This window comes from Doryrhamphus excisus, linkage group LG9 (assembly GCF_037039965.1).
Source record: "Doryrhamphus excisus strain RoL-2023G ecotype Guam linkage group LG9, RoL_Dexc_Guam_v1.1, whole genome shotgun sequence".
NCBI lineage: Eukaryota > Metazoa > Chordata > Actinopteri > Syngnathiformes > Syngnathidae > Doryrhamphus > Doryrhamphus excisus.
Genome location: NC_136365.1, coordinates 4,229,844 through 4,255,068, shown reverse-complemented (window position 1 = coordinate 4,255,068; position 25,225 = coordinate 4,229,844). Strand labels below are relative to the sequence as shown.

Here is a 25,225-nt window from a genome sequence, read left to right as displayed (position 1 = left end):
TGGATAATGGCTCTCACTGTGGTTTGCTGGAGTCCCAATGCTTTAGAAATGGCTTTATAACCTTTTCCAGACTGGTAGAGTGCAATTAATATCACTTAACGGAAGGGAATCACTTTTTCACACAGGACTATGTAGGTTTGTATTTTGTCTCTCTTAATAATACAACATTTCGTTTAAAAACTGCATTTTGTGGACAGTTGTGTTGTCGTTGACTAATATTTACATTTGTTTGATGATCTGAAACATGTAAGCGTGACAAACATGCATAAAAAATAAATTTTTCACACCACAGTATATATTTATACATCAGTATCAGATATATATAATGAACCTTGAAATTAAATACTGCCAAGCAACAATTGATTTCCCCCTCACATATATTCACATATGACCTCAGCCTGTGGCATTTTAATTATGGAATCTGTCAATGTGTACAGCATATATTCTCAGATTCCTCTGCAAACCCGTCGACATAGGATATCTCGCGATAGCGTCGACATCACGCGAGATCTATACCCCCAAAGTTCCAAGCACAGCAGCATAGCGGCAGAGCAAACATCAGCAACAATGGCCGCCTTCCGTAGAGTGGCATCGTTGGCCGGTAAACTTCATCTGTGTTCGGTGTCGAGAAACGAATTCGCCAGTCGTCAGAATGGGTCAAAGGCACGGAGGTGTCTCACTTTCGGGTTGTGTCTTGCGACGGGTGGGGCCGTGGCACTTTACTTCTACGAGGATGTGACAAACCGCAGATGCTGGAAGAGAATGGTGACCCCCAGCGCCCACGGGTTCCTACCTTTTATCCCAGCTGTCGAAGCTAAGGAGAAGGTAGGGGCCGAACCATATTGTTGAAGGTAGTATGGCTATCTGCGGTACTGTATGTCAATAATGGCGTTTCTTATTGTTTGCTGACGAGTGCCTTTTTTGTCCTTTGTGAAACACACCCTCGACTATTTCATGATTTTATCCCATTAATGTAAGAATACGATATAGGGTAATGCTGGGATTATGAATTGTTCCTATTTGACAGCTGGGCGATGTACGCGCGCACGCGCAGCAAGGCGCTCTCCGCTGTGGCTGGTGCTGAAACGTAAACATGAGGAAGAGCTCTGTGCAACTGCTGCTAGCTGCAACAAAGCACTGAATTTAAATGTGATAAGCAGGGCTTTAAATGTAGTTATTTAGATAAAAGCCAACACAAGATTTTAGTTTAGAAGATTGAAGATGACGTCATCTCAACTACAAGGACACAACTCACAAAGACACAGATACATCTTTTGTCAACAATAACAATGCAATAATAATAACAGATTATTTTCAATTCGGCAATATTATGGAATATATTTCATTTATTGAAAATGACTAATAAGTTAATAATTCATGTATAGGCTTGTATAGAAATTACTCATGAATTGTCAACATTTGTATTGCAGTATTGACATACTTATTGTCTTACTGTGTTCTTGTGCTGAGTAATTGGTTATCGAGCAGGTCTCATATTTACAAACTAAACCACTTAAAAACATAATTTTATAACTCATTTATGGAAATGCGTCGTAACCACAAAACATAACACAAAATGTCATAAATGAAGGACCGCTTGTAATTGATCAAGTCCGGCTTCAGATGTTGTCCCCATGGTTCACATTTGTGGGCTTGACCAGCACAAGCTCATTTTTGAAGTTTTGCTGAGTCAGAGAATCACTGCAATTAAATCTCATATCAGTTATATATGATAACCACTGCCTTTCATAATATAAATCAGTAGAAACACTCCATGTCATTTTTTACGGCAGCTTAACTGTGGTGCAGTGCATAAGGTGTGGTACTTAAAACCTTGGATAAGTTTGATGTGAAAGAAACGATTCAATAACTACATTCTATATTTTTATCTGTCTTTGTGGAAATGGATCAATACATTTTTAATGCCATGATGGATTATCTCTGGGAAAATAAACTAGGTAGACTAAGGAGCTACCAGATGTGAAGTGAGAACATTTGGTAGCCTGAAGGGAGACCACCTCGGGGTATCAGCTGCGTGGTCAGAGAAGGAAGAGGGTTGTTTGTGGCTATACACAGGAATAAGGCTGTGCGATATGGACCAAAACTCATATCCTGATATATTTATATTTATGACAATATTGTTTTTTCCACAAAGGGAGTTTAGACAAAAGTGAAATCCAAATATGTTTTATTAAAATGTAATCAATCTCATAGAAAAATAGCAGCTGAAGTAAAATAGTATATTCACATTTTTAAATATAGAAAAACTCAACTATAATACAATCTTCAGTGCTTCCATCTCACATTCCCCATGGCGACAGACATAGCTGATACCATCTTTATTCACTATTTACTCCCGATATGCAGCCTCTCCTCCTCCGTATCTCTGTGGGGATCTCGGCGTAGCGAAGGGGTGCTCAAAGAGTGTAAACAATGGAGCAAGTGCCAATCTACAAACATGACAGTGATATGAGTGATAGGAGTGATATGTAGTCTGTATTGATATGAACGATAGGCTTGTTTTTGATTGATCGATTCATTCATTTTCTACCGCTTATCCTCACGGGGGTTGCTGTAGCCTATCCCAGCTGTCTTCAGGCGAGAGGTAGGGTACACCGTGGACTGGTTGCCAGCCAATCACAGGGCACATATAGACAAACAACCATTCACACTCACATTCATACCTATGGACAATTTGGAGTCGCCAATTAACCTAGCATGTTTTTGGAATGTGGGAGGAAACATGCAAACTCCACAGAGATGGCCCAGTGTGGAATCGAACTCGGGTCTCCTAGCTGTGTGGCCTGCGCGGTAACCACTCGGTCGCCGAGCAGCGGTTTGGTTTTGATAAAAGAAATATCGATATATATTGCCCAACCCTACACATGAACAATGCCTCTAAATGCATATAATTTCAAAGAACACATCAACAAGTTTCAGAAGCATTCTCTTTGTAAAGAAACAGGCCTCCATGTCTTAAAAATGCCCCCTCAGTGAAGCCAGCATCAAAGCTTTCTGAATGGATCAGTATGCTCATTAGCATGTTAGCTGAGCTGTGCAGAAAACTCACTTGCTTGAGGCCTGTGGCCAAGCAGGTTTAAATTTGGAAACCTTTCTGCTAATTACAATGCTTCATGCAGCACAATCTGTTTGTGGTGTCGCAGCTTCCACCACTGCAGCTAATCAAGTTGATGGGATGGCTGCTCTCCGATTCTAATCACGCTGAAAGTGTGCTTAAATAACTTGTGTGTGTCCTTGCACTAAGTGTTATTATACTGGTTTGTGCTATTTTAAAAAAAACATGCATTTAAAACAGCTGATGTATTTTCATCTGTTAACTCGAGCTGAAAAAATGTCAATGCAAGATGATTCATATTATTATTTGTCCCGCTGTATGTAACCACTTTATTGCAGACAACCATTAAATTGCGATCGGATATTCATCACAAGGCTAAAAACAACCAATTACGTAAAAATGTCATCCAATACTTCTCTACAAGAGAGGAGAAATATGATCTCAGGGATGAACTACATTTGAAACACTTCTATGCTAGGACTACGTTAAAAAGCCATAGCATTTCAGTATGTGGAATCAAACTATGGAATGGATTGAGTAAGGACCTCAAACAATGCACAACGATGAGCCAATTCAAGAAACAATACAAGCAGTTGATGTTTGCTAAATACAAGGATGAAGAGTCTTGAACCAGTCATGATGTGCTATATATATCACTATATTGACACTTACTATGGTACACATTATGTCATTGGATGGTCATATCACCTTGTACTTCGGTACGAGGTGCATTATTAAAAAAAAACCTTAAACTGTATTATGGAAAGCAGGAAGTGAACAAATGTAACAGTTACTGATTGTAAAAGTACCAGATGGAGGGGTAGGATTTAATAAGCTTTGCTTCTTCCTACTCCTTTTGGACATGTGGAACTGTGAACTGATTATGTGATGCACTCAATTGTAATCTGATGCATGTTCAAATGAAATAAAACCATTACCATTACCATTATCATCAGCTGATCAAAACCACAGCCTTTAAAAGCCAACATCTTTGCAAAAATGTGGATTCAATGTCATTTTCTGTCTACACGCTACTGTCTTGATCTCTCGATGCTTTGAACCGACGGCATTTGCGAGAGAAGAACAAAATAAACAAAAGGCCCCATCAGTGTTGAAAAGCAGCTATTGGTTGTCCTAGAAATTGCTGGATGACACCATCAGATTATTTGCATATATTTTGCATATTTTATCTCAGCAGTATGACCTTGTATTGTCTTCAATACTTTGCTTTAACCAACTTTTAACATTACATTTGACTCTTATTTTACAGGCACATCCGATGGACTTTGAGGATGGAGATGTGCACATGTCGTCCCACGAGCATCGTTTTCGTTTGTTTAGCTCCGTGGAGTATGAAGGGCAACTGTACATGACTCCTCAGAATTTCATCGAGTCTGTCACCATGAGTGAGCCAAGGAGTATGTATAATATCACCTTTGTACACATTGTTGTTGATTCTTAGTATGATTAGTTTAATGTCATGGCATATTCATAGTTAACAGATATTGTGTGTGTTTTTTATCATGATTTTATGACGTTCATAACGGACAGCAGACATATGTGATTAGCATGTATTCCAAATATTGGCTTAGACCTCTTTTCTTCTGCACAGTCCAAAAACATCCATATTAGCATTAATGGAGACTCAGACTTTTCAGTAGGTGTGAATGTGAGTGTGTGTTTGTCTATGGGTTATTGAATCTCTAAAAGGGGTATCAGTGAGGGTGTCGTCACTTTTGGGGGTGTGCCGCACTACCGACTACAGTAATTTGCACCTATAATCATATCAAATATCCTGCAAACACATTGAATAAACAGGGGATAAAACATATGTGTATAAAACATAATTTCATGTCAATTTCAGCCCATTTTTGTATTGCCATTTTTTGACTGACTGGGGAGCAGTCCACGATGTACCCTGCCTCAAATATACTTTACATTAGAAATGCATGAAAAGTGCTTGGAAAAAATACTATTATTTATCATTATTCTGAAAATGCACCACTGTAAGAGCACTAGCTTTGTTTTGATCTTGTGCAATGTCAATTATTTCATTCATTTTTCACAAGACCCCTTTCTGTACATTTTTAATTACATTTTTTAATCATAACTTAATTAGATCTGCTTGACTTTCATTGTCATGGGTCTGTTTGTGTCAGATGTAAACAGGTTACAGTTCCGTTTTAATACTTTTACCGTGTTTTTGCTATCTCTGTCAAACTACCACCATCAGAAACAGATCTGTCGTGGCCAACCTCAAAGCAGATGGCCCAGCATTTGTTTAGTCTAAGGTTAATGTTAGTCACACACGCACACCCACACAGACACTCACTAGTTTGTCTACATTCCATTAGCTCACATTTACACTTTCTTCATGCAGTAAATATCCAAACTGTTATTTGCAATCTCCCTGTATGATCACAGAGTATTTCACTCACTACAAATTGTATGATTGTGTTCTTAAGTGGGCATGCTTTGCGTGCAAACCAAAGCATGCATCTGCACTGGCTTCTTGACATATGATACCGCCACACATACCCTCTCAGCGGCCGACATCCTCTAATGCCCCCTTTGAAGTTGAATTAAGATGAACCTTGTTGTATAAAACAGAACAAAAGTAGTATGTGCTTTTACTGGGACATTCCATGTACTACAAAGACGAGCACAGGGCACTTTAGATAGGCCTGTGATGATCACAGTTGTATATACAGTGACTGTGTGTGTTTGTGTGCGTGCGTGTGTGTGTGTGTTGTGACTGTACCGGGCACATTAAGACCAATACAGATGCTATCTGACAGAGCCCACCCAAATGCTGTTCTCCTCTTTCCCTTCTTTTCCCCTTCTCTTTTGTCTTGTTCCCTGGCAGACAAGAGGCCCTGGAGGTCCCTGACCAAACAGGTGGGAGATACACTCTAAAAGCTTCTTTCTTCTTCCCGCCTTGTTGTAAGCATCTGTCGCATTTATATCTGCTTGCCACGTTCTTTCAATTACAATCTGGTTTGTGTTTTAGCCTAATTACTTTCTATATAATGTATTATGAAGTGGATGGATTTTCAAATCAACTTTCGAAAAAGCTAAACTTAGCAAGGATTGACATTTGTCCACATTTAGATTTTTTTATTTTTTTAAATATCATTTTATAGAAATGGGGAATCTTTCTGGTTGTTAGGAACTCCTGTTTTGATTCAGTTGGTAAAATAATACAAGGATGTGCAATCGCTAAGGTGTGCATGCATCAACTGGAACTTCCCATAGCTGACTTATTTTAGACCGAGTGGTTAGCATGTAGGCCACACAGTCAGAAGATCCGGGTTTGATTCTGTGTGGAGTTTGCATGTTCTCCCCGTGCATGCGTGGGTTCTTCCTCCCACATTCCAAAAAACATGCTAGGTTAATTGGCGACTCCAAATTGTCCATAGGTATGAATGTGAGTGTGAATGGTTGTTTGTCTATATGTGCCCTGTGATTGGCTGGCCACCAGTCCTGGTTGTACCCTGCCTCTCGCCCAAAGTCAGCTGGGATAGGCTGAGATAGATGAGATGAATGAATGCATGATACCCCTGATAATCAAAACAGTGTACTTATATATTGTATATGTTCTCATTTGAAGTTGTAATGAGAACATGTACAGCTCATACCAGCTCTTTGCTACCTTGCATGGTGTAGAAACACAAATGTGTTTCAAGTTGCCCTCCATCTTTAGCATGAGCACATGCTACATATCATGATCACATGATATGATTGGGGTGGCACGGCGGTTGAGTGGTTAGCGCGCAGACCTCACAGCTAGGAGACCAGGGTTCAATTCCACCCTTGGTCATCTCTGTGTGGAGTTTGCATGTTTACTCCGGTTTCCTCCCACATTCCAAAAACATGCTAGGTTAATTGGCGACTCCAAATTGTCCATAGGTATGAATGTGAGTGTGAATGGTTGTTTGTCTATATGTGCCCTGTGATTGGCTGGCGACCCCGCCTCTCGCCCAAAGACAGCTGGGATAGGCTCCAGCAACCTCGTAAGGAAAAAGCGGTAGAAAATGATTGAATTAATGAATGAATAATATGAGTGAATTAAAAAAAACAATCGTCATGTGTGAGTTTGATTTTTTCAATTTCAGGAGCTGGAAAAAATCCTGTCAGACACACCCCCTGTATGGAGAGGATCGTCCAAATTGTTCCGCAACTTGAGAGAACGAGGTATACGTACTGTAAACACGCACACACAAAAATAACCTTGAGCACCCAAAGCTTTGGTAACTGTTTTGAATAATGTGCTCTTTTTGATCAGTATGAACCAATAAGGATATCTCATATTTTTACTCCCTGTCCTTACCTACCAATGTGTGTGTGTTTGTGTGTGTGTCACAGTGGGTGTTTCTAATCCAGTCATTGCATGCTGTCCCTCCTCACAGCCAAACAACCTGCTGGACAGACTAAATATAATCACCTCTTTCCCATCATATTACTATACATCTCAGAACAAGGAGCAGGTGATCAGAAAACTGTGGACATTTCCCTTTTTAATTTGGGAATGAAACATGTCAGTTAATGCCTTGATAAGATATTCAATATGAATTGTATTTGTCAGGACATGCATTTCCACGATGAGCAGGAACAGGTAAATTCCTTGGAATGGCTGCATTCCAATACTTACAATGACCAAGCTAAATGGAATGTTGTGTGTGTATTGTGCGTTTAATCTCCTGCCCCTTCATACTGCCTGCAAAACCTTTTTGCAGTTTTGCTGCTTAGTATAAATGGAGTTTGAGGTTGTATATGCGTGTATACAATGTGTATGCATGCATTTAACTTGAAAGATGTATAGGGAGTTAAGTAAGTTTGCTGGACAATAATCGTCCTGCAAATGATTGCCGATTATCAATATTATTAAATTTTTGAGAGCACTTTTTCATTAATTATATGGCATAATAATGAGGGTACATTATATCAAAGCAATAAACGTTAACTGTGCAATCATACTTAACCTTGTAATTGGAATGTCAAGCGCTTTTAAATAAATTAATCAAACAAAGAACATAAACAAAAAATGATGAAAATAGTTAGGGGGTCATATTTGAGATGGGCCACATATCTGTGATAGTGCAGTAAAATGCAATGTTTTGGATGTTATTGTTTATGATTTTTAAGTGACCCAACAATTGGAAGAATAACCAAAATACACAGTTTATTAAATGTTTAATTTCAGTGGTATTTTAGTCATGGATTAAAAAAAAATAAAATTATCCATACCATAGGTTTACTACATCCAATGTTTTTGTGTTTCTTTAGTAAATAGCATAGCCTTTGTTGTTTAGGACTACTTCTAGATGATTCTTGTATGTGGCCACAATCCTCAATGTGGGTCAGATTGGTCGGTTTCCTTGCCAACACTCTTACCTTCAAGTCTCGCCACAAGTTCTCGATTGGATTCAGATCAGGGCTCTGGCTTTGCCATTCTAGGATGTTGACATCATTGTCGTTGAAGCATTTCCTCACTGGCTTGGCGGTATGTTTTGGATCATTGTCTTGGTGGTACTTCCTGTTGTGGCCGAGCTGAAGTAGATTCCTTCACGTTTTCATCAAGGATCCTGATGTAATCCTCCTTTCTCATTGTTCGGATTGTATGCCTCCCCTTTCTTCCTCTAACCGTATTTATCATTCATATGGCCAAATAGACCTCCAACTCACAGGGTGGTTGACCAAAAGCTGGGATCTGGCTTCAGATGACCTCTAGCAAAGGCCGCGTGAGCCTCAAGATGTTTCTTCTTGAGCACTGGCATCTTCCAACGCCTATGTCTGTGAAGACCTCCTCTGTGCAAGACTCGCTTGATGGTGCACCGTGACACCTTTGTGTCCCTGCCTGGTCAAGCATTTCAAGTAGGGCCTTAGTTGCGGTCCTTGCCTGTGATCAAGTGTTTCTTGATGAAAACGTGAAGGAATCTGCTGAGAAACTACCATCGTTAAACACGCTCATTTTGACAGCCCTATTATAGAGCCTTGAGTAGTTTTAAGTGAAGCTCTTGATCACTGTGCTGTTCAAACTCCCCCAAACCAGCTTCTTCATACAAAGTAGCTGCGCATTTGGAAACACAAGCCTTCCACAAGTCACCGCTTCTACCCGGTGTCATGTTCAGCAACACACACACATCCACGCACATGGAAAAGCAGTGTCCCGTAACACTCAGGCGAGTCACCCTGAACTATCTGGACAATCAGACAGAAAGCGAAAAAGATTGCTAATGGGCTTGAGGCAAGAAAAGATCACCTCCTGAAACATTTTTCACCTGCTTATCCAAACACACACATACACAGATCTCGACGTGGACACAAAGGTGTGTGGAAGGAAGTGGTGTTATCAGCCTACCTCAAGGAGATACATTTTAAGATGCTATCTGCTAGAAAGGAGGGATTGTCTGATTCTGTGAGCATCTGCGTGTCTCTGAAGTCATTCTCAAACTAATTCCCTTTTGGTTTCATTGCTAGGTATCATCTCGTACACCGAGTACCTGTTCCTGCTCTGCATTTTAACCAGTGAGTCAACAATTTTACTTATGATAGTACTTCTTTGGTAGACCATAGTAAGCAATTACCTATTTAAAACATTTCCCCTATAGCTAAGAAATATAGTAGACCTGAATATACGGTATGTACTAGTAAAACGCAAATCTATGCCAAGCGCCATAGCTCCTCCCATATTGTGACATTTTTTGGGTCAGTCTTTGATATTTTTAGGACCTGTTGGAAACTTGTTTTGTATTTTTTTTTCTAGGTGCACTGACCATTTCTGGTGGCGTTATATGCATAAATGTCGAAAATTGTCCTATCTCATAATGTTAAAAATACTCTTAAAAAATCCCTCAGGATCACCCCCCAAATTTTATCGGTTCTTGCATACCTGACAATTTCTGACAATTCCTGAAAATTTCATCCAAATCCATTACGAAGTTTTCATGTCATTTTGAACACAAACAGATCAACGCCAGCACAAACTTGCACTTGCGCTTGGCAGAGGTAAAAATCACACATTTACAACACTCAAGAGTCACGAGCGAGCTGGAGCCTTTGGGTGACAGACACCAAGTACAGTACAAGTACAAGTACAAGTACAAGTACAAGTACAAGTACACCCTGGACTGGTCACCTGTCATATAAAGATGGACAACCACACCTATGATCAATTTAGACTACGTCACCTTGGCGGAATAAACCTACACAAACACAGCATGAGAACTACACACAGAAAGGTGCGCTATTATCGTAGTAACCACTGTATATTTCATTCTAAATGACCATTGTCTTCTTATAACTGCGTGCTATTAGGCCATTTCAAATTGCCCGTCACACACACTCTTGTAACCCCCCACCATTTGTGTTCTCTACTGCAGAGCCCCATGCTGGCTTTAAGATTGCATTCAATATGTTTGATGCAGACGGCAACCAGATGGTGGACAAGAGGGAGTTTTTGGTGGTAAGTCGCTAATTTAAGAGTTTCAATCCATTCGTCCTTCACAGAATTAGAATTCTGATGTCAGAGCTATTTCTGCTACCTTGTAGAAAATTAAGTCATATGATGTCATTTTTTAAAATATTTTATCATTTAAATGTTCTATGTCCTAAGTATCTCCCAACCCTAATAGCTGTATTATAGCAAAATATGGTGTATATAATATCATATCATGTCATGGTAAAACTGTGTTTTTAATGCAGGATGTCTGTGTCTTATCTGCGGCATGTGTTTGTGGCCGACATACGCGTGTCACTGTGGGAGTTTACACTTGGACAAAGAGCTGTGCTTGGAGCATGTGATGCTAATTTTGTCCTTTTTCCAGCTTCAGGAGATCTTCCGGAAGAAAAATGAAAAGAAAGGAAGGAAGGGGGATGCTGAGAAGTCTGCACAGTTGGTAAGAATGTTGGGGATAGGGAAACTGGGATTGAGGCTATAGTTATTGTATTTGGTGTACAGTAGATTCCTGCTTTTAGCGGGGGGGTTGCATTTCGGGACTACCAGCAAATGGCCAAAATCCACGAGTAATTGAGATGCACATAAAAATGTCACACGGCTCACTTCTCTCCACTTCCGAACCCTCCTGCGTGGTGGTGGGAATGAGATCTGTTTTTTATCTTTATTATTATGCTGAATCATAAATGTACAGTTGTAATTTATCAAGTATAGACATGACAGAATGAACCTTGACCCCAAATCCATTGCATTACTGATGCTAACTAGCCTCTGATAATTTGAATACTTTTTGAATTTGAATACGAAATCATAATGGTGCATTTAACGTGACTAGAATGCTGTGCCAAGCTGTACATGTGGATGTATTTCAAATGACTAGCCATTAACTAACAAGCTCATTGGCGTTTTTGTGGACGTATTAGTATAATAATCCATCATGTAACCATGACTGAGTGCATGCTGCCTCACAGGTTTTTGATGTGTTTTGATGTGATCTCTGTTGTACCATGACAAGGACATCTGACACATATTGTGTACTGGTTTAATTGGATACACTCTTTGTCGTCTTTCACGCTTCTGTGATTAAGCTTTGTTATTTGTTTTAGTTTGTTAAGTTTCTATTTTAACATTTTTAATATTTGCATGACAATTTCTATTTTTTATATATTTTTTTACATATTGAATGAGCATAGGACGAGTTTTAACCCATACCAAATCTAGTTGACAAGAAAAAATCCACAGATTACTTCACATTTGAAATATTGCATTTTATATTGATATTTTGTAGTTAATTGTAATAATAACATACATAATTCACTTATGTACAAATAAATTATATTTAATTTACTAAATTATATTTAGTTTTAGTGCCCTGTGATTGGCTGGCGACCAGTCCGCCTCTCACCCGAAGACAGCTGGGATAGGCTCCAGCACCCCCGCGACCCTCGTGAGGAAAAAGCGGTAGAAAATGAATGAATGAATTTAGTTTTAGTTTTAGTAAATTATATTAAGTTTCAAACTATTTGGTGTCGTATTGCATGATCTTTAAGTTCTGATCATAGAAGCGTTGGAAACGACATGCATTGTGTATCCGCAGCCTCTCTCCTTGCATGTACTAACATGTCTTTTATCTTCTCTCCTCCCTCCTCTCTGGCTGCATGCTCTGTCGTCCTGTCTTTTCCTCATGTCTCTTCTCTGTGTGTTAGAGTATGCAGCTGTATGGATATCAGGTTGCTCCCATGAACAGCGTATGTATCCAAAAACATACCCCCCTTAGTGTTCTTTTTGTTTTTTTCGTTGGATGGTTTAAGAACTGAATTGAAGGGTGAAAGGAGAAATGGTTATAAGTTAAGTTCTATCATTAAATAAAATGGCAGTAAAAGAGTATAACAGGACCGTAGCGACTACTTATGTCATTATAGAAGAAAAAGCATGCCCCATTGGAAAGATTGTTTTAACATTAAAGGCGTAGTTTGGATTGTTTGACATGACGTTGACAGGAGTGTAGTGCATCAAAGGCGATTTACCCCCTACTTTGTTCTGTGAGCCGAGATGTGGTGGGATTTTGGTGGTGAGGAACATAGTTCCTAGTAGGTATGAATGTGAGTGTGAATGGTTGTTTGTCTATATGTGCCCTGTGATTGGCAGGCGACCAGTCCAGGGTGTACCCTGCCTCTCGCTCAAAGACAGCTGGGATAGGCTCCAGCATCCCCCGCGACCCTTGTAAGGATAAGCGGTAGAAAATGAATGAATGAATGAGTATTATTATTATTTCTAAGTTGATCACTCAGCCGCAGTCATTGATAGAGCGACTCAATGAAAACAGAAAAGATGGCGTTGGAAGTGAACTGATCCTGGCCCTGCTTGACCACCCCCACAGGTGCTTAAAAAAGACAGTCAAGAGTTTGTGGCGCGGAGTTACTGGGACGTTCTGAGGCGAGGCGCCAGCCAAATCCTATTTTCTGACCTGGCAGAGGTACACAGACCCGACTGTCCTCTGTCGTGGCATTCCTCCCTCATCTTTTCACCTTTTTTTATTTTCATCATCATCATCCCTGAGTGTCTTGTGTTCTCATAAAGCATGCCACAGTACGGCCTGAAATGTATGAAGACAATGAGGCTATTTTCACCCCAAAATCTAGCTGCTAAGAACGTATTTTGTTGCTAGTCACTTTGTTGCTAGAAATTTAACTCTCTATAACTGTGACTCAAAAGTCTTCATTCATTTCCATACTTAATATCGTTTCAGATATACTGTACTTCCATATAGTTTTGTTTGTACCTTCTTACCATATTTATTTCCCTTTTTTATTTCAAAATTTCATAATTTTCTACTTTAAAGTGTATGCACTCAAGTAACATCCCCTATGTGACTAATTTGTCCTCCTTGTGTCTGTTTGTTGCTGTTATTTGTGAGTACTGTATTTGTATTGTGCTCGTGAGACAAATTTATGCGGTTGTATGTGTGTGTGTGTGTGTGTGTGTGTGTGTGCGTTTTATCATCAATCTATGCCTTTCTGTCTGTGTTGTTTAGTTGCTAATGGCGCACCAATGGAATCAAACCATTTACACACAACTTTTTTCATTTTCATATGGGAAACAAAATGAAATACAAGTCAGCATTTTAACTTAGGCAAATATATCATATTTGTAATGATTTATATGTGTGATATGTAATGTAACATAATGTAATTAACTATAACTACTAACTTTTTCAGTACTATCAATGGTGTTGTTCCATGTTCCAAATATACTCCTTGCCATGAGAAGCACTACACATTGTCTTACTGCAAGGTCTGCCAGTGGGGAGGAAGGTAGCAAAAACATCCACAGCCTTGGAGGTGTTGGTAATGATTAATAACAGCTAACCAGTAAGCTGGCTAGCTGTCTAATGACAGGCTTTGTGCTGTGGTGGCAGCGGAAGCTAAGGTGTGGGTAATGACAGTGGAGCATAAGGGGGTCTGACCTTGTATTTACTCTAAGGTGCCTTTCATGTCAAATGGACAGCAACACAACACACAGGATCAGGCAGAGGTGCAAAGGAATGGACTAAAAAAAAACAAACCATCTGATATTTAAATTGTATTGAGATTGCAACATGAATAAACAATGCAAAACGGAACACAAACACAATAGTGGAAACAGGATTGCATGGAAGTGAGATGAAACAGTTTAGATAACAGCCGATCAGATAAATAGAGAAAAAGAGGAAGCGATAAAATCAACAAATAGGTAAGAGAGGCCTAGAGTAGGGGTCAAAGGTCAGCAGAGAAGAAATGTTGAGGTACAAAGAGAGCACTTTTAAGGCAAAAGAAAGAAGCCGATCGTATTTAAAGAACGATGTGTTTACTCAACAGATTAGTCAAGCTCTTTGCCTTTGTCTGGCAAAGGAGGCTCTCTGACTGACAGCTCGAGGAGCGAGCATTGACGGGCTCTAGGAACAGAAAGGAAATCAGAGTAAACTGAGAACATGCAGTATAAGAGGAATAGACGTGATTGGAGAGGGAAAGAAAAGAACTGACAGAAGGTGGGAGAGAAGAGCGGGTCATGGGAAGGAAAAGGTGGGCTAACCTGTGCCCTTAGAATATCTTACTGACAGACAGTTGGGATGACTGACAATGAACTGCTCCTAGGTGGTATTAGTCATAGATTTGGGGGGGGGGAGGAAAAAGCGTTTAGTGTTTACATTAGTAATGACTGTTTTTACCCTTCACTTTGTGATCAAAGTCTGCTGTAACACACACACACACACACACCATGTAGACTCCTACCCTACTGGGCGGAGTAATCATGATGTCGTCATTGGGCTGATGAGCTCACCATGGTGCTGCCACACTTGCAGGAATGATAACATTGTTTTCATCACTTTGGCACTCTTGCCTTCCACCACTGTTCTAATGGAAGTAACTCTAATGAAGTTTGAAACAGAACAAAAAGAAAGCCAAAAAAAACCTCCTGTCACTCATCAAAGACTGAAAGTCCAGACTACCAAACTGTTGTGATGGTTTAAGCAACTAAGGTTGCTTCTTAGTCCCTCGCCACATCGCGGTTTCACGCGATCACAGTTTTTCTTTCTTTTTTGGCTTATCCCTTCCCTTTATCTCCAAGGCCTCTAACATGTAATGTCCCTCTGATGTACCTGTTCCTGATCCTATCCATCCTAGTCACTCCCAAGAACCTCAGCATCTCTATCTCTGTCACCTCCGGTTCTACTTCCTGTCTGGTGGGATAAATGGTGGGATAAATCATGCTGTTTTGTGACCTGGTAGTAAAAAAGTGTGCATATTTATGCAAATTGTAAATAGTAAATTATATATAATATATATATATATAATATTATTTGCTAGGTTAATTAGTGATTCCAAGTTGTCCATAGGTATGAATGTGAGTGTGAATGGTTGTTTGACTATATGTGCCCTGTGATTGGCTGGCGACCAGTCCAGGGTGTACCCCGCCTCTCGCCCAAAGACAGCTGGGATAGGCTCCAGCACCCCCGCGACCCTTGTGAGAAAAAGCGGTAGAAAATGAATGAATGAATGTATATATATATATGTATATATATATGTATATATGTATATATATATGTATATATATATATATATATATATATATGTATATGTATATATATATATATATGTATATACAAGTCTAGAACTTGGTGTTCCAAACTAGCACTTTTGCTGCTTGTAGAAAAGTATTGGGACAAATGGAAATTATTATTACTCTTATAGGAATTGAAAACGGATGGGTCAGTGTTCCCTTTCTGGGAAGACATTCGGGAGTGATTGTGTGAATCCGTTTGTCAGGTCCTGAGTTCAGAGCTCTAAAGTTCTTCCGCATTATCCCTTCATCCCAAAAATGTTGGATGGGCTTTAAGTCTGGCTGTATTCTTTCTTCCACACCAAACTTGCCTAAGTGAACTAATGATTCATCAATTGAATCAATTTAATTAATACAAATTAATTGGTGTAACCCTGTCTTGTTAGGAATTGTTGTATCTTGACCAGGAAAACATAATAGCCTTTTTTTTTTACTTTTTCTTTCTGGCTTGCTTTGGGTTTTAGGATTTTACACTTGAGGTAGAACCCCATTTGACAATTAACAGTAATGGGAATGGCATACTTTCTCCTCCATCTTTGGCAAACATGAGATGACCCAGTATGATGTCTGCATAACAGTAGCATGGCCGGAGATAACAGGATTTGGCACTGATGGGCATGGCAGCGAAGGAGAATTGTTATTTACTTCCCCATTTTCTGCTTTTATTGGAAGTGCTCAAACCCCAATCACCAGTAGCCGGTACTCCGACGAATCCTGAAGTATTCACACCTGTCCCTTTTAAAAGGACTTGACACGAACCGTAATCATCCTAGCAGAGAGAACAAAAACTATAGCGCAAAGAATTTAGACATTATTTACAAATGGGGGATGTGAATAAGTGATAAGTGATCATGGATGAAACAAAAAGGTTAAAAAGTGGAATCCGCTCACATTGTCCGCATCTGAGCCTTTCTTTCGTTTGCTGCTGCTGTTCATGGTCTGAGACGGTGTGGCATTTTTGGCAATATGCATGGGGTGTGGCTTGAATCCTTACTGTACGTGTGTCTTTCTTTCTCTCACTTCGTCACTCCTTCATCTGCCTCTCCTTCTCTGACCTCTTCTTGCTCTTTAATTCTTGTTCTACCTGCAGCATGTTTGGAATGTATTGTTTGTGCTGATGTAAGTAATTTTGTGTTGTGTGTTTCCTACCATAGCAACATTAGTCACCAGTCTGGGTTACGCGGAAAGATTATTACAATTGTTATATTGTTTGTTTTTTTAAGAAATAACAGTCAGTAACGTTAGTTGATGACCACTTCCAAAAGCATCATTTGGCATTTGCGATAACAGTAATGATTTCTTGGTCTCAAACGATCTAGAAATTGAACTTCTCAAAAAAAATATTCTGTCTCATCTCATTAATTAATACTTCATTTGAAATTTAACTTGAACGTGAGTGCCGCTTGGACTGGTGCGTTGATGTCATGGTGGCTGCTAACAGTTATTTTTGTTTATATTATTAGATTCTTTGTCTTGATTTGCTTGACTCCATGGTTGTGATGTTGGATCAATAACGGCCTTCTCATTAGCTGTTTCTCAATATACTTTCATGTCATGTAATCTGTGACATGTATTGCACCAAGTTTTGTTCAAATTCAAAAATCAATGCCAATAACGGTGTAAATGCTCATATAGTGTTGACCTTCATGAACGTAGGTTCTTTGGATTGGTCTGCATTGCATATAATACATACAAATATTTGGTATTGAGAAACAGTGTCTTTTGTTTGAAGAATAATATTCACTCACATATCTTCTCTCTTTCTCCTTTATGCTGCTCTTTCTGATGATCCTTAGCGTACAGATGAGAATATAACCATTGACACCACCCTGCTGGTCCACTTCTTCGGGAAGAAAGGGAAGGCTGAGCTAACTTTTGATGATTTTTACAGGTATTATTCCAGCACATAAAACTGCTATGCAAAAGCAATGCTGACTTATCCAGAATGATTACCAAACGACTCCATCTCCTTTCATATTAGGTTCATGGATAATCTCCAGACTGAAGTGTTGGAGATTGAATTTTTGACCTACTCAAAAGGGATGACCACCATCAGTGAAGAAGACTTTGCCAAGATCCTCTTGCGCTTTACCAATGTGGAGAATATCGGAGCTTACCTGGAAAACGTCAGACACAGCATACCTGATGAAAAGGTACATAATAAATAAGGATGTCCGATATGCCCATATTGTCCAACTCTCTATTTCCGATGCTGATACCGATATATGTATATGACTCCTGTGGTGGAATGAACACAAATATGTTTTAATATCGCTTGCCATGATTGGAGAAAAATCTGACACCATTTTGTGTGCTGATATCGGACATCCCTAATTCTAAACTTTATTTATGAAAATGTGGTGTCATCCAACAAAAAAAACAAATAAATGTTGCACATAATTAATTAAATAATTAATTAACTAAACTAATTAACCTAGCATGTTTTTGGAATGTGGGATGAAACCGGAGTACCTGGAGAAAACTCAAGCACGCATGGGGAGAACATGCAAACTCCAAACAGAGATGCCTTAGCAGGGAATCAAACCCGGGTCTCCTAGGTGCGTGACCTGCACGCTAACCACTTGACAACCATGAAGCCCCCATATTATTTATTCATGGGAAACATAAAATATAAGATAAACAAATTCATTCATTCATTCATTTTCTACCGCTTTTCCTCACGAGGATCGCTGGACACCCTGGACTGGTCGCCAGCCAATCACAGGGCACATATAGACAAACAACCATTCACACTCACATTCACACCTATGGACAATTTGGAGTCGCCAATTAACCTAGCATGTTTTTGGAATGTGGGGGGAAGCCAGAGTACCTGCAGAAAACTCAAGCATGCATGGGAGAACATGCAAACTCCAAACAGATGCATTAGCGGGGAATCAAACCTGGGTCTCCCAGCTGCATGACCTGCACGCTAACCACTTGACAACCATGACATGACAACCATATTATTGTTGCTGGAGCCTATCCCAGCTGTCTTCGGGTGAGAGGCGGGGTACACCCTGGACTGGTCGCCGGCCAATCACAGGGCACATATAGACAAACAACCATTCACACTCACATTCATATCTATGGACAATTTGGAGTCGCCAATTAACCTAGCATGTTTTTGGAATCTGGGAGGAAACCGGAATACCCGGAGAAAACCCACGCATGCACGGGGAGAACATGCAAACTCCACACAGAGATGGTGGAATTGAACCCTGGGCTCCTAGCTGTGAGGTCTAACCACTCGCCCGCCGTGCAGCCGTAATACAAGTTGTTTACTATAAAAGGGAAAAAGCAAAAGAGGAAGTCAATCTAGGGAGTTTGTGGGTATTTTAATATCAGCAGTGAAAAGTTGAAGTGGACCATGTACACTTTGTGAAAAACATCATGAAATAGTGCAAGTACCTTCACACAGCTGAACATTTTTACAATACAAATTTCAAGTGATTTTTGTGGTTCGGCATTTGATCTTTAGATTACAGCAACACGTCTACAATTCCCTCACACATCTGTTTGATTTATTCCTCCTTCCTCTGTGAGTGCTCCTGCCTCCCAGCCATGCATGAATAGCACCTGAAATTTCCCACCATCATCTCCGCCTGGGGCTGTTGTCACTTGCCACACTCTCGTGCTCCACTGCCTTGCTCGACCACACACACATTCACACATGTCCTCTTATTCCTCTTCTTCCAGTTGATCAAAATTCAATCAAAGCTGATGCACCTCAAGTACCGTATTTTACGCAGGTGTATTTGTTTTGGTCTTTCAGGGAATCACATTCGATGAGTTCCGATCCTTCTTCCAGTTTCTCAACAACCTGGAGGACTTTGCCATTGCCATGCAGATGTACAATTTTGCTTCTCGCTCAATCGGACAAGGTTGGAACACAACTTTAGAAATTAGAGTTCTAAGCACATGATGTCTTCCTTCTTCTCTACAATATTTGTCTTTGCGTCCCTCCAGATGAGTTTGCAAGGGCGGTGTATGTGGCCACGGGTCTAAAGCTGACACGCCACTTGGTCAACACTATCTTCAAGATCTTTGACGTCGATCACGATGACCAGTTGTCTTACAAGGAGTTCATTGGCATCATGAAGGACCGGCTGCACAGAGGAGCCAGGGTGAGGAAATAAGAGAGTGGTGTGAAAACATGTTTGCCCCATTCAAATCAAATCAACTTTATTTGTAGAGCACTTTTCCTGCAAAGTGCTTAACAGAATTAAAAACAATTACCACAATTAAAAGGAAAAACAATTACTGAGAAAGCCCCTTCCTCCGACCCTCCATACTAGACACACACACACACACACACACACAATCACACACAGTAGGGAGACATGGCATGGCACTGAGGGTCAAGGAAACACCACCTTTGGGGCCGTCCACACTGGGAGGAGCCGCAGGTTGTGCCATCGGGGGACCAACACCCGGGCCCCCCGACTCCGACAGACGGGCGGACCCCCACGTTAGGGACCCAAAGATGGCACCCCCTTAGCAGACCCGACACAGCCCCCAGTGTGGAGGACCTCCCTAGGGTTGACACTGGGTGAGAGGCGGGGTACAACCTGGACTGGTCGCCAGCCAATCACAGAGCACATATAGACAAACAACCATTCACACTCACATTCATACCCATGGACAATTTATAGTCCTGTTGGGGGAATATGTTTAAATAATTGCATAAGCTAAATGTTAAATTCACATTATAAAGATTAAGACTTCCATCTAGAATGATAATTTGACATAGAATGACCATATGAGTACTCAGTGAACCACTGAATATGCTAAGACATTTAACAAAGTATCATTGTACATTATGTTATGCACATTTTTTGGGAAAGCTGTGGGGATTTTTCAGCATGTTTGATGCTGACAGCTTGGATGAAAAAGGGCTGCTAACAACTCCACCTAATTACTTGAAGTGGTGAAAAATGTCAAATGAAATGGAAACCACCTCCTGTCACTACACTTGAGCTGCTTTTAAATAACAACATTGTCATCTAGTGGTATTTTGTGATACATTGTTACTGTCAACCGTTATCAGTGTTGACCTTGAATTACTAACAGAATTTCTCTTCTTTTATGTCATTTTCCTATTTCTTGCTTTTTGCTTTGCATTTTTCATTTGCCTCTCCAAATGGCCACTCATACCCATGTCACGATGCTACAAAAAAAAACTTCTCTTGACTCTTTCTTACACTCTGCATTTTCTTTTTCCTTGCTAATGACATCTGTCTCAGGGATATAAAGCGATGGAGCGAGCCACCTCCTTTAAATCCTGCCTAAAAAGGGAGCTGGCAAGCAGATAGGTATGACCAATAATTACACGAGTGCCCTGTTTTGTAGTGAAAAGGTCAGTTCTTATTGTAATACAACACAGCTTTACTACAAAAATACAGATAAATGTCCAATGTTTTATTATGATGTATTTGAGTAGGATGTTATTGTGGAAAAGTTAAAGATGGCTAATGAATGCCATGTAAATCACAGTTATATCCCTGATTTACTATTTGGTCCCAGTCCAGTGTTCAGCTCCTTACATGAAAATGTTTGTCATGTGTTTTCCGGATGAAGAGGCGACTCCACATATCCTTGACACCTCTGTGACCAAGAGAGTGAATAGAGACACAAATGGAGGAAGACCATTAATATACCAAGTGGCTTCACGTCAGGAAGAACATCATCATCAACAGCTGAATATAACCAGAGCGATATAATCTGAGAAAAAGTATATAAATATCAGTTATTTATGGTGTTTATTCATATAATTGTATATTAACATTATTCTCCCGCACTCTATTTATTTCCTCCTCCCTTGACTTGTAGATACAGCTCGATTTAATAACACATGATTAATCTAGTTGGCTCTTAATCTATTTTACGCACAGAGGGAGTATGATATTGTAAATTGTCTACCCAATGTTTGAAGTAATAAAATATCAATTGTTAAAATATAATGTGCACGTTTCACTGGCATATTCAAGAGAGATGTACTCCTTCAAGTGTGATAGAATATTTCCAAGGTAATAAAGGAATCCAAATACAGTACTGTAGTATATTTCACACATCAGAACTTCTAAAGAACGCCTAAGACCATTAACTACAGTTTTATCTACTCTTTATCTGCCTGATGTCAGTTATGACCCTTAAATTGGTCGCATTAAATGTGCGCTTTTTCCTTCCGTGTTTAAATATGACGTGAAGGAAATATTCACATATTATCACAAACTATTATATGGTCTCATTACCTCAATGTTGCCCTCCAGTGTCGGAAGAGCGAACTGCTGGCAAAGTTCAAAACATGCTTAGGTAGTGTAATGAATGTAATACTGTAGTCAGATTTATAAAGGACAGAGAAAGAATGTTGGTACAAATGTTGCTCAAATTAGGTTAGTCAACTTTACATCCTGAATTTTTTTGACGTGTTTTAACTTCGCTATACTTTTTAATGTGTTTACTGTAGAGGGAAAACAAATGTATGGTGCTTGTTTAACGTCGGGACATTTTAACAGACGGACAGTGCTTTTCTCTTCTTCCGAGGATAAAGTGAATATATAACTCCCAGCGTCGGCAATGGCATTACAGTTATTCAGGTAATTAAAAACATAGTTATTCAGACAATTAAAAAACATGCTTTACATGCTGCTAAGAATCGGATGAACATTTTAGCGACCGAAGTACCTGATTTCATTTTAAAACGCGTAATACTGCAAAGCATTCTGGGTAGTAATTACATTGGTATTGTAGTCTCATTTTAAAGAGTTTAAAGTCGACGTAATAAGTCAGTTTAGTCTTAAACCTACTTCCACTCGTGAACTGTATTTTTACAGGAATAAACGCCATGAGCACCCCAAGTGAAAATGGTACTCTTGTAGATGACTTTCCGTTGGAACCCATGGAAGAATTAAGACTATACTTTCAGGGATCATTTCTATAGTCATCGACTTGAGAAATGTGTTTCTAAAGTGAACGGTCTCGCTAACCACGATGATGAGATGTGATATTCCTTCCTGAACGTGAAGCGGGCTGAGAGTAATGAATCTATCATACGCTCTCAGTCATTGATGAACGTTCTTTGCTTCACTTGTGGAGCATTGAGGGTAGGAATATGATCAGAGTGGACGCTTATACATGTCAATAACAACGAAACATTAGCAAACGCGATTGATCAAGAACTCTTTTTATCTCCGCACGATTGAAACCGCCCAGCAGCGGCATCTAGTGGAAAAGATAAATTAAATCAATCTTGGCCAGTCACGTGTTCACCGACCAAAACCTTCAGGTTTCGGTGTGCGTTAAAATATCAGCAGGATTGAGTTGTGTCTTTTCCTATTTAAATTTATCCCGGATGCGCAAGCTCAGATATGACGTCACCCGCAGCTAGAGACTTCCTACAGTTTTAAAAATGGAGGCGAGCAATCAGCACTGGACTGCTGCTCAAAGTTTGTTTTTGATCCAAACTAAATTTCAAGTATGGACGGACGGACGAAATAACACATACAATACATACGACTTATAAATGTAATATATATATATTGTCTACTCATTAACAATTCAATATTCAACTACATGGGTACCTCGAGTGAAAATGGTAGTCTTGTAGATGACCTTCCGTTGGAACCCATTACAAAATTAAGACTATACTTTCAGGGATCATTTCTATAGTCATCGACTTGAGAAATGTGTTTCTAAAGTGTACGATCTCACTAACCACGATGATGAGAAGTGATATTCCTTCCTGAACGTGAAGCGGACTGAGAGTAATGATTTTATCATACGCTTTCAGTCATTGATGAACGTTCTTTGCTTCAATTTTGGAGCACTGAGGGAGGGAATATGACCAGAGTGGACACTCACAGTTGTCAACAGTAATGAACGAAGTCCAATTTCTTATGGACATATCATTTGCTTTTTGAAACCAGCACAGTAGCGACATCTTGTGGCACAGCGGCGAAGTCATAACAAACATCAGCATGTAACCACATCAAGCGAAGTAAGGTATTGTTACAGACGCACATCATTGTTTATTTGTTTTCTGTATTGTCCGTTTTGAATCGCCAACGCGGGCTGTGACGTACGAAGGATCAAAATCTGTCACGTAATATTTGCAGTGATACAAGCTTTTGAAGCAATGTGATTCAGGATCCCATTGACTCAAACGTCGAGGCTTCGGACTCATTTCCCATCTCTAATTCGACTTTAATCAATATGGCTTGGTATGGATTGCAAGGTCAGGAGGATGAAGGGTGTTCATAACAAGTGGAAGCCAAAATAATGATGTTAGGTCTCCCTAATTGTATTTTCATGTTATCTAGACGTGTCACGAGATGTCGTGACATTAATTCCAGTTTAGAGAAAATATATCTCACGAGAACAGAGCAGCCACGAGCCAATCAGAATGTGAACTATGGCGTCGCTACTGTGAATGATAATACATGTAATATGGAGCGAGTCAGGATTATAACTGCGCATGTAACGTGGAAGTTTACTATAAATCTTACACCTCAACCTACCTTTCTGATACCAGCGTCGCTCGCTCGTGGTGTGTTGCTCAAATCGGGTTAGCCAACTTTGCAACTTTGATTTTTTTACGAGTTTTAACCTCGCTAAACTTTTCATGTTTAGTGTAGAGTGGGAACCTGTGTGCGATGCTTGTTTAATGTCGGAAGATTTAATAGACGGACATTGCTTTTCGCTTCTTCTGAGGATAAAGTGAATATATAACCCCCAGCGTCGGCAATGGTATTACAATTATTCAAGTAATAATATGCTATACATGGTAAGAAGTGGGTGAACACTTTAGTGACCGAAGCACCTTATTTCATTTTAAAACGAGTAATACTGCAAAGCATTCTGGGTAGTACTCAAATTGGTATTGTAGTCTCATGTTTAAGAATTTAAAGTCGACGAAATAAGTCAGTATTGTTTTAAATTTACCGAATTCATTTTCCACTCGTGAACTGTATCTTTTACAGGAACAAACTGCATGAGTACCCCGAGTGACAATGGTAGTCTTGTAGATGACCTTCCGTCGGAACCCAAGCTAGAATTAAGACTATACTTTCAGGGATCATTTCTATAGTTGTTGACTTGAGAAATGTGTTTCTAAAGTGTACGATCTCACTAACCACGATGATGAGAAGTGATATTCCTTCCTGAACGTGAAGCGGATTGAGAGTAGTGATTCTATCATACGCTCTCAGTCATTGATGACCGTTCTATGCTTCATTTATGGAGTATTGAGGGAAGGAATATGACCAGAGTGGACCTGAGAATGTGTAGAAGCAATGTCATAACCCCATCATTTCTGTTATTGAATCATGAGTACTACTGGCTTGAAATACCAAAGAACAGGGGTAATATTCAATGCAAGAACTACCCTCAATCAGTCATAATTTTTGTCGCTGAAATGGGCGAAACTGTATGTTTCACAATAACCACCCAAATGCTCTCATCACAATCCAACATTGTTTATCTGCTTTGTAATTATATACTCAACGTAGCGTCCAAATAATAAGACGGAGGAATACAGGGTTGGGTGGGGGCGGCTGATTTGCTGTGGCGACCCCTGAAGGGGAAAGCTGAAA

At 39.8% G+C, this 25,225-nt stretch overlaps 1 protein-coding gene and 3 non-coding genes across 7 annotated transcripts; all 4 read left to right on the top strand.

The window, feature by feature from the left end:
- The first annotated feature begins 514 nt into the window (after positions 1–514).
- micu3a (mitochondrial calcium uptake 3a) lies at positions 515–21,643 on the top strand. 4 transcript variants are annotated; one of them, XM_058082426.2, is made up of 15 exons: positions 515–825; positions 4,347–4,494; positions 5,943–5,974; positions 7,192–7,270; positions 9,557–9,604; positions 10,459–10,541; positions 10,903–10,974; positions 12,239–12,280; positions 12,913–13,008; positions 17,429–17,523; positions 17,614–17,785; positions 19,408–19,516; positions 19,602–19,759; positions 20,879–20,947; positions 21,213–21,643. In XM_058082426.2, exons 1-14 carry the CDS (start codon positions 568–570, stop codon positions 20,945–20,947), a joined length of 1,461 nt encoding a protein of 486 aa, XP_057938409.2. In that variant the 5' UTR covers positions 515–567; the 3' UTR covers positions 21,213–21,643. The 4 variants fall into 4 exon arrangements, with proteins under 4 accessions (XP_057938409.2, XP_057938413.2, XP_057938434.2 ...); XM_078793224.1 differs by having other exon boundaries at positions 717–851; XM_058082430.2 differs by lacking the exon at positions 12,239–12,280.
- A 901-nt stretch (positions 21,644–22,544) lies between these two features.
- LOC131101601 (small nucleolar RNA U3) lies at positions 22,545–22,760 on the top strand. The gene has a single exon (XR_009119245.2). It is a non-coding gene; the product is annotated as a small nucleolar RNA U3 (small nucleolar RNA).
- Positions 22,761–23,272: 512 nt separating this feature from the next.
- LOC131101607 (small nucleolar RNA U3) lies at positions 23,273–23,488 on the top strand. Its single transcript, XR_009119246.2, has one exon. It is a non-coding gene; the product is annotated as a small nucleolar RNA U3 (small nucleolar RNA).
- A 1,201-nt stretch (positions 23,489–24,689) lies between these two features.
- LOC131101596 (small nucleolar RNA U3) lies at positions 24,690–24,905 on the top strand. Its single transcript, XR_009119241.2, has one exon. It is a non-coding gene; the product is annotated as a small nucleolar RNA U3 (small nucleolar RNA).
- Positions 24,906–25,225: the final 320 nt, after the last annotated feature.

Excerpts from the sequence above, each read along its gene's own strand:
- micu3a (XM_058082426.2), top strand. The coding sequence starts at position 568 with ATGGCCGCCTTCCGTAGAGTGGCATCGTTGGCCGGTAAACTTCATCTG. Across the intron at positions 10,975-12,238 it reads CTGAGAAGTCTGCACAGTTG|AGTATGCAGCTGTATGGATA; the intron begins GTAAGAATGTTG and ends TCTGTGTGTTAG. Across the intron at positions 17,786-19,407 it reads ACAGCATACCTGATGAAAAG|GGAATCACATTCGATGAGTT; the intron begins GTACATAATAAA and ends TTGGTCTTTCAG.